The following is a 9756-nucleotide window of genomic DNA, read 5'->3' as shown; positions in this document are numbered from 1 at the left end:
AAAATGGAGACATAGATATTTGTAAAGTACATACGGACCTGAATGTAGCAGATCCGTTGACTAAACCTCTCCCTAGGGCAAAACATGATCAACACCAGGACGCAATGGGTGTTCGATTCATCACAATGTAACTAGATTATTGACTCTAGTGCAAGTGGGAGACTGTTGGAAATATGCCCTAGAGGCAATAATAAATGGTTATTATTATATTTCTTTGTTCATGATAATTGTCTATTGTTCATGCTATAATTGTATTGTCCGGAAATTGTAATACATGTGTGAATACATAGACCACAACGTGTCCCTAGTAAGCCTCTAGTTGACTAGCTCGTTGATCAACAGATAGTCATGGTTTCCTGACTATGGACATTGGATGTCATTGATAACGGGATCACATCATTAGGAGAATGATGTGATGGACAAGACCCAATCCTAAGCATAGCATAAAAGATCGTGTAGTTTCGTTTGCTAGAGCTTTTCCAATGTCAAGTATCTTTTCCTTAGACCATGAGATCGTGCAACTCCCGGATACCGTAGGAGTGCTTTGGGTGTGCCAAACGTCACAACGTAACTGGGTGACTATAAAGGTGCACTACGGGTATCTCCGAAAGTGTCTGTTGGGTTGGCACGGATCGAGACTGGGATTTGTCACTCCGTGTGACGGAGAGATATCTCTGGGCCCACTCGGTAATGCATCATCATAATGAGCTCTATGTGACTAAGGCGTTTGTCACGGGATCATGCATTGCGGTACGAGTAAAGAGACTTGCCGGTAACGAGATTGAACAAGGTATTGGGATACTGACGATCGAATCTCGGGCAAGTAACATACCGATTGACAAAGGGAATTGCATACGGGATTGATTGAATCCTCGACACCATGGTTCATCCGATGAGATCATCGTGGAACATGTGGGAGCCAACATGGGTATCCAGATCCCGCTGTTGGTTATTGACCGGAGAGGCGTCTCGGTCATGTCTGCATGTCTCCCGAACCCGTAGGGTCTACACACTTAAGGTTCGGTGACGCTAGGGTTGTAGAGATATGTGTATGCGGAAACCCGAAAGTTGTTCGGAGTCCCGGATGAGATCCCGGACGTCACGAGAGGTTCCGGAATGGTCCGGAGGTGAAGAATTATATATAGAAAGTCAAGTTTCGGCCACCGGGAAAGTTTCGGGGGTTACCGGTATTGTACCGAGACCACCGGAAGGGTCCCGGGGGTCCACCGGGTGGGGCCACCTATCCCGGAGGGCCCCGTGGGCTGAAGTGGGAAGGGAACTAGCCCCTAGTGGGCTGGGCGCCCCCCATGGGCCTCCCCCCATGCGCCTAGGGTTGGGAACCCTAGGGTGGGGGGGCTTCCCACTTGCCTTGGGGGGCAAGGCAACCCCTTCCCCCCTTTGGCCGCCGCCCCCCCTTGAGATCCCATCTCCAGGGCCGGCGCCCCCCCAGGGGGCCTATATAAAGGGGGGAGGGAGGGCAGCAACCTACAGCCTTGGGCGCCTCCCTCCTCCCCTGCTACACCTCTCCGTCTCGCAGAAGCTCGGCGAAGCCCTGCCGAGACCCGCTACATCCACCACCACGCCATCGTGCTGCTGGATCTCCATCAACCTCTCCTTCCCCCTTGCTGGATCAAGAAGGAGGAGACGTCGCTGCACCGTACGTGTGTTGAACGCGGAGGTGCCGTCCGTTCGGCACTCGGTCATCGGTGATTTGGATCACGGCGAGTACGACTCCGTCATCCACGTTCATTGGAACGCTTCCGCTCGCGATCTACAAGGGTATGTAGATGCACTCCTTTCCCCTCGTTGCTAGTATACTCCATAGATGCATCTTGGTGAGCGTAGGAAAATTTTAAATTATGCTACGATTCCCAACAATATAAGCTTGCACAAGTAAAGGTAAGAGATAACCAAGAGTGGAGCCGGTGGAGACGAGGGTGTGTTACCGAAGTTCCTTCCCTTTGAGAGGAAGTACGTCTCCATTAGAGCGGTGTGGAGGCACAATGCTCCCCAAGAAGCCACTAGGGCCACCGTATTCTCCTCACGCCCTCACACAATTCGAGATGCCGTGATTCCACTATTGGTGCCCTTGGAGGCGGCGACCGAACCTTTACAAACAAGGTTGGGGCAATCTCCACAACTTAATCGGAGGCTCCCAACGACAGCACGAAGTTTCACGACAATGGAATATGGCTCCGCGGTGACCTCAACCGTATAGGGTGCTCAAACACCCAAGAGTAGCAAGATCCGCAAGGGATTAGTGGGGGGAATCAAATTTCTCTTGGTGGAAGTGTAGATCGGGGCCTTCTCAACCAATCCCTAGAAAATCAACAAGTTTGATTTGCCAGGGAGAGAGATCGGGCGAAAATGGAGCTCTGAGAAACAATGGAGCTTGGGGAGAGAAGAGGTGGTCAACTTGGGGAAGAAGACCCCCTTTATATAGTGGGGGAAAGATCCAACCGTTACCCACTTATTCAGCCCACAACATACTGTACTACCGCACAGACACGCGGTACTACTGTAAGGGCTTGCGGTACTACGGCTAGACGGTGCGGTACTACCTCTCACGCGGCAGAGACCAGACGAGGCCCTGTTGCGTATAGCAACGAGCGGTAGAACCGCCGGAGCGGTACTACCGCAAGGCAGGGTTCAACTGGGCTGGGAAGGCATGGACTAATAAAATTACATCCGTGGCTACTTCCGCTAAGTTTCGGTCTGTGCGAAAATCCGGCATGGTACTACCGCTCGCAGGGAGCGGTACTACCACGTAGGGCGCGGAAGTAAAAAATTACTACCGCACCTTCTTCCGTGTGTGTCAGCGTTCTGGGCTAGAGGCCACGGTACTACCGCTTGCGAGGAGCGGTACTACTGCTATCCTGGGTGATACTACCGTGGACCGCTGCGGTACTACTGCTCCCTTGAGCAGTACTACCGCACGCCACAGAAACTATAGCACTTGGAGGCCTTCATCTTCGCAAAGACAAGGGAAAGCGACCGGTGCTCCAATGAAGCGAAGGAAAGGTGGTGCAAAGAAACAGATATGTACGTGTTGATTCCACCCTAACCTTTTCAAAGCGGACCCCCTCTTAATATTACGGCTTTCCTATGACTCAAATCCACCGAAAAGAAACGTAGAGAAACGCCGTCTTCGATAGGCTCTGAGGGGCACTGAATCGTCTTATGCCTAGACATGAGATATCTGAAATGTTCAATGCACACAATTAGTCCGCAAATGCATTGCCATTAATCACCAAAACCACTTAGGGAGAAATATGCCCTTACAAAAGGTTAACGAACTTTATAATGGTCAAGCTTTGAAACCACTTTTTGAAAGAAAATAATCTTTCTATTGGGCCGGGCTCTCCTTATTAGCAGGGCCATCTATAGGCTCTTTTATAGCGCCGGCTACTATTTAGTTCACGGACTGGGCCTCTTTGATGGCCCAAATCTAGGTTGAAGGCGCGGATTTTTCAACTGGACGCGGCGGGGCGCCGCGCACGAATCCCATGATCCCATCATCAATACGCTTTCTCGATCCCGCCTCCCATCGGAAAACTAAACTAATCCCACCTCAACCCAATCTCCTCCACCGCCCGTGGGATCGATCCCTCGGCCCGCCCGCCTCCCTCGGATCGACCAGCGCCACCCCGCCGCGAGACCAGGATCTTGGCGAGCGAGAGCACATGGCGCTGGCGGCGGCGGCGGCCTTGGCGTGGCCATGCCTGGTGAGTTCCCACCCCCAGCCCTTGTCCGCCCCTCCCCTTTTAACCCCTCCGCCGGGCTTCCTCGGCGGCAATAGCAACAGCGCCATGGAGTTTCTTGGGTTTACGCTCATGGTTGTTGTTTTCTCCTTTCTTTTCCGCCGATCTTGGCAACCGAGCGGGCGGGAATGTCTGTTGTTCTGTGGCTGACGGGGGAGCTGGCCGGTTGTTTGTGTAGGGTGGGAACTCGCCGGCGTGGATTGACGTGCCGGAGCGGAGCAAGAGCGCGTTCATGGAGCTGAAGAGGAGGAAGGTGCACCGGTACGTGATATTCAAGATCGACGACATCACGGAGGAGGTCGTGGTCGAGAAGACCGGCGCGCCCGGGGAGAGCTATGACGACTTCACGGCCTCGCTGCCTGTGGACGACTGCCGCTACGCCGTCTACGACCTGGATTTCGTCAGCGACGACAACTGCCACAAGAGCAAGATTTTCTTCATCTCCTGGTTAGCCTCGTCTTTCTTGCCCCCTGTTTCTTGTCACCTGTGACTGAATTCAGTTTGGTTACAGAGTTGAAGATTCTGTCTAAGATAGATGTATTTATTTGCTGTGATAATTGTTCAAAAGGATTTATGGTTGTGTTAATTGTGGAAAAAGATTTATTGCTATGATAATTCTCCAAAAAGATTTATTGCTGTGCTAAACACTTAAACAGCGAAGGGGTGGGTACAGAAGCACAGCTTCAGTAAAACTGGGGGTGACTGACCCCAGTCATTGTACAATCCTTTCAGCTTTTAGTGGTTAGGATGTTCATACGCGTTACATGATACTCTGTCCAATAAGCATTATGTTTCAAGCTCACTCAACGACCAACTTAATTCTCTCATATCCTACAAAGGAAACATTTTATTTTCCGTGTAACCTCGCAAAGGTAACAGCAAAGGGATGAACACAAAAGTGCAATTCAGTAACAATGGGGCTAGCTGACGGCAGTGCACTTGACAACCCTTTCAGTTTTCAGTGGTTAGAATGTTTTTTAGACAAGAATGTTTGTCTACACAGTACACTAGTAATCGTGTGCGTGCCATGCACGTGTATATTAGTTACACGTTATATTAGGTAAGATGTATTAGTTGCACGTTGATATTTGGTAAGATATTAATTAAATGGTAGATTTCATGGGATAGCGTTTTTAAAATTCGATGAAATGTCCATGTGGGATACACATCACTTGCACTGCGTGACTATCCATGGATTTTCCATTCATGGTACTGAATACCTGGTTTTTTGTTTCAGTTTTTGTAGGGTATTCTTGTCAGTTGTCGCAAGTAGCTGCTGTTAATTCCTAAGAAGATAACAATATTACAGCTGTTCTCTTTCTTTTCAGGTCTCCTGATGATTCTCGCATCCGTGCAAAGACCATATATGCTGTGTCCAGGAATCAATTCCGCCACGAGCTCGACGGGGTGCACTTTGAGATCCAGGCAACTGACCCTGACGACATGGACTTGGAAGTTCTCAGGGTCCGTGCTAATAGAACCTGATAGCTAGGTTGACTCTGCTAGCTTGCTGATACACACCAGTAGCTCAAGATGCGTAGCCTGCTACTGAAATGCGGCGCTGGTGCACTGATGTGAAGCATGGTGTATAATCCGGCTGCTGATCACACCTGAGTATGCAGTGTTCCCTTTTTCAGGAGATAGCATCTCAGCGATATTAATATAACTAGATAAGTAACCTACAATATGATGTGGAAACGGCTCCATTTAATGTCTAGTTGCGCATGTACTATTTGTCTTCTCCTAAGCAACAGTTTTGTTGAGCTTAAACTGCTACTGCTCAGTGGTTTTGTAATAGTTTCTGTTTTTTTTTTTTTGGTACTGAATGTCCAATCAATCATGGAGCATGATTTGCTACTTACAGTGGTGCTGTGCTTGTTCTGCAATTTTTTGTCAGGGTTCTTCTGCTACTCTACTGCTATATTATGCATAGTGAATAAGTGTAATTCTGGTATTTCCACTGTCCAAGGAATGGCTGTTGTCATAATGTCCTTTGATGTATTCCCTGTTTTTTACATGAAAACAGACTTGGCAAATATACAAACCTGTTTTTCTTTGCCTTTAGAGAGAGCTAAATCGAATTCTCACAATATTAGCAGTTGTTTCGAGTATTGTTCTTTTCCCCCACAGGTCATTCCTTGCTGCTTTATCTCAATTATTATTTAGTGTGATACAACTTCATGATAATTTCCTTTGCGTCACCACATTTATATATACGAAATTTGTTCTCGTTTAGCTTTGCATTTGATTATGATAATTCTGCCAGGATTAGGTGTTTTAGACCAATCAGTGCTTCACGCTCACGCCCTCCCAGTTTTTTTTCTTAAATTGCTAAAAAACAAGTGCAGTATTTATTTGTGTGTTTCAGAATATGTATACTGAAAGCGTGTCAATTTGACTTGTCTCCACGCCAAAGCACAATACTAAACCCAACTGAGTTTATTGGCCAGTTTACATACAACTGAACAGTAACAAAGTACATCGCCTCCCATTCCTCGTTGATATTAAACAATTCTGATTGTTGATTTGCCAACCCCATGCGGTCTGGCCCGGATGGGGTTGTAAAACTCTCAGTTGGATCGTTCTGATTATGGATGAGTAATGGAACCCTTCCCCCCCTAGAAAAACATCAAATAATAAAGCATTTTTTATATTAAAATAATTAAGCATGAACCTGTTGAAGTAATCAGCAACACTTGAATTAGTTTAATCTAAGAAAACAACAAGGCATGCATAGTGCTTATGGAATCTGTCATAAGAGGCAAACTACACCTTTTTTTTTTGCGGAAAGGCAAACTATACATTCAGCAAGCCGAAGGAAAGTCTAGCGTGTCTTTCTCATTAGCATAGGCATGAAAGCATAATCTCAATCTAAACAGGAGGCCGTGTTGATCGGAGTGACTGCGACGCTCACAGTTCTGGCAAGTGGCAACATCATTGTTGCCCATAATGGCCATGGTCTTGTACTCGTACGTAGTTGAAGAGGTGGTCGGTGTTGTCGTTCAGTCGTCTTGTTCTAGTCCATTGGTTGTGACCAGTCGTGTCAATGTTAGGAGGCTCTCGAATACCCTACCGCGCCTCACACTATCATGTTAGGCTTGTGCCGGTTTCTTTAGGATATCATCTTAAAATTTACTCCCTCCGTTTCATAATGTAGAACATTTTTTGACATTTCACCTAGTGTTAAAAAACATCCTACATTATGGGATGGATGAGTAATCACACAACATCTTAAAATTGACAAAGTCATCACAAACATCCTCATAGTCGACGAGAACACATCCTCTCACTAAACGAACATCGTCAAAAAACCTGAAATAAAAAATAAGAAATTGTAAGCACCAGTGTCAAGTCTAAGACTTGAGACCGATGGATTGGTTCCACTACAATGAACCTATCAATCTGAGTTTGCAACATACACTAGCGGAAAGGAAACGGGGTGGGACTTGGCCGTGCTCACGCCTCACACAGAAATGATCTCTCGAAATAGGCTTTTGTCTCGCTTTTTATAAATAAAGCAATCATCCATACAACCAAATCCCACTAACATAGCAAATAAAACGGCTGGGGCAACTGCACAATCACGTCAAAAAAAGCATTAAAATTATGAAAAAAAACACCGAGTGGCAGTAGACAAGGCAGCCCTACGAAGAGGATAAGCGACCCGCGGTAGCCAGAAGCGCATCCAGCATGCACCCAAGCCGGTTGCGGTCACTCTGCCTAGAAAGCGGGTGACAGTGCTGCACGAAAGCAAGAACTTTGAAGAACGAAACAGAGGCCTACCACGAAAAGACCCGTTCAGTCACCATTTTATTACGTGTCGTCCCGCAAAGATAAGCCAGAATAATCGACGATTACACTCGGTTTGGATAGCTCTGGTCTCAAGGAACTCCACAAAGTCTAGGGCCTCTCAGTCAGGCCCCAGTGCCTCGTGTACAAAAATACAAAGGGGCCGCGCCGCGGTGCACGAGAACATGATGTGGGTCCTGGTTTTCGAGACAACACAGAGGGGGCATACACCATTACCCGTGTCGTGCTGCTTAAGCACCTCATCACAGAGGGTAGACAGTCATGCAATAGTTGCCACACAAAAATCTTTATCTTTAAAGGCAATGGGGCCTTCCACAGAGAAGAAAGCCAATAAATAGTGGGCGAAGGACATAGTGCAAGATACGCCGAGCTCACGGAGAACTCACCCGAATGTGTAAGACTTCAAGCAACGGTGTGCGGATAATCTGGCAACACCGGCGGAAGGGCTGCCCGCAATCTAGCCCACTCCACAATTTTGTCCTGCCCAAATGTGCGACGAAACAAGATATCTCATTGCCCATCTTGTGAGGCCACGGAAACCAAGAGCATCGGATCAACACTGATAGCTAACAGAATAGGGAAGCCCACCCAAAGTGGCTCGCCACCAACTCATGGATCCAGCCAAAATTGGGTTCCTTCCCCATTTCCTATAGTGAAGGAAACCCCTAGACGAATGTTCTCCTTGATCCGTTGGATGTATCTCCATAACCGGGAGCCATCCGAGCGAGAGCATGCCAGGAAAGTCTCGCCTCTTAGGTAGATATTTCTGACGGCCGTTTGTCGCCTACCAAAAGACCTAGCCAGATCCTTTATCAAAGAAGTTGTGAACGTCCTCTGGTAAGATATACATCCCCATCATATACGTGGGGAGGCTTGCGAGGTTAGAGCTTATAAGGACAGATTTACTCCCCTTGGAAGTGAACCGCCCACACCACCGCTCTGCCCGAGATGCTACTCGCCCACCAGAGGGTCGAATTCACGCATCAGAGTCCTCGAGTCGGACATCAGCATCGCTAAACATGCAATGGGGAAGACCGCCAACTTGCAGTTTAGGTTGTCCGCGATCCGTTGTTGCTCGGCCACAGAGTATCAAGACAACGACCTCACTCTTGTCAAAGTTGATCTTAAGTCCCGACATGCCCTCAAAACATAAAAGGAGTAACTTAAGATTAACGATGTCAAGATCCAACTCCTCCACTATAATCATGGTGTCATCTGCATACTGTAAATGAGTGGCACCTCCGCAGGGATCAAGTGACCCACTACCCCCGAGAGGTGACCGGCCATCCTAACTTTGTCTAGGATGTGTGCCAAGGCATCGACAACGAGGTTGAAAAGAACAGGGGAGATAGGGTCCCTTTGTTTCACTCCCCTTGAAAAATTATGGTCTCACCTTGCCATTAATATTAATCACCATATTACCAATCCGAACCAACTCAATGATCCAAGAATACCATCTCTCATCAAAGCCCCGACGCTGAAGCATTGGCCGCAAAAAAGACCAGTCCAGGCGGTCGTACGCCTTCTGAAAGTCCAACTTAAGAAAGACCCCTGTGACGCCACCTAATGAACAATCTCGTGGAGAGCGAGAATCCCATCATGAATGCGCAGGTCTTTCGTACACGGAAATCATCTGCCCGCCTGCCCCGGCCATTCTGTTCAGTTCCCTTCCTAGCGTTCTTCCGGCCAACGTGTTATAGCATCTTCGTTCGCCGGCATTGGCGTGCAGCATCTCGTCGGTGGCGTCCCGCGTCCGTGGGCACGTAGATGCTCAAGTGTCGGCAGAAACGACATGGCGCGGACGTGTTTTTCGTACGCAGTACTAGAAAGCCATGCCGTTTTTGCCGCATGTCGTTTTTGTCTCCAAACTAGGAGCGTGGTGGAGTACAAGTTTTCACACGAGTTTCCGAAGCAGCACGTCGGTGTATGTGATCAAAGTCCAAGGTCCGAGGGTCTGATCTGCCATGTCACGTAGCGGACATGGTGCCTACCTACAAGTCCCTAATAATCCACATGTTGGCATGTTGCCATGCAGCTAAGTCAGTTGGGTTACGGTCGAACTAAATGTTCTTGCGATGTTATATAATGTTCTTTTTTCAGGTTCGATGTTATATAATGTTCTTGCGGTATTGCATCACGCTGTCTCCGTGATTTTGTGTGGACCACGTGATTTGATTTCTTATGA

The 9756-nt window shown here is 47.9% G+C and overlaps 1 protein-coding gene across 1 annotated transcript; it reads left to right on the top strand.

Moving 5' to 3' along the window:
- The first annotated feature begins 3492 nt into the window (after positions 1-3492).
- On the top strand, positions 3493-5647 carry LOC109732427 (actin-depolymerizing factor 10). The gene is made up of 3 exons (XM_020291601.4): positions 3493-3725; positions 3940-4208; positions 5090-5647. The coding sequence occupies exons 1-3, from the start codon at positions 3507-3509 to the stop codon at positions 5244-5246; spliced, it is 645 nt and encodes a 214-aa protein (XP_020147190.2). The 5' UTR covers positions 3493-3506; the 3' UTR covers positions 5247-5647.
- The last annotated feature ends 4109 nt before the right edge of the window (positions 5648-9756 follow it).

Source organism: Aegilops tauschii, chromosome 1 (assembly GCF_002575655.3).
Source record: "Aegilops tauschii subsp. strangulata cultivar AL8/78 chromosome 1, Aet v6.0, whole genome shotgun sequence".
NCBI lineage: Eukaryota > Viridiplantae > Streptophyta > Magnoliopsida > Poales > Poaceae > Aegilops > Aegilops tauschii.
Note: the sequence above shows the minus strand (reverse complement) of the source record. Positions and strands in the feature narration are given on the sequence as shown.

Coding starts and splice junctions, on each gene's coding strand:
- LOC109732427 (XM_020291601.4), top strand. CDS start 3,507: ATGATCCCATCATCAATACGCTTTCTCGATCCCGCCTCCCATCGGAAA. Junction 3,726..3,939: donor CCTTGGCGTGGCCATGCCTG/GTGAGTTCCCAC, acceptor TTGTTTGTGTAG/GGTGGGAACTCGCCGGCGTG. Junction 4,209..5,089: donor AAGATTTTCTTCATCTCCTG/GTTAGCCTCGTC, acceptor CTTTCTTTTCAG/GTCTCCTGATGATTCTCGCA.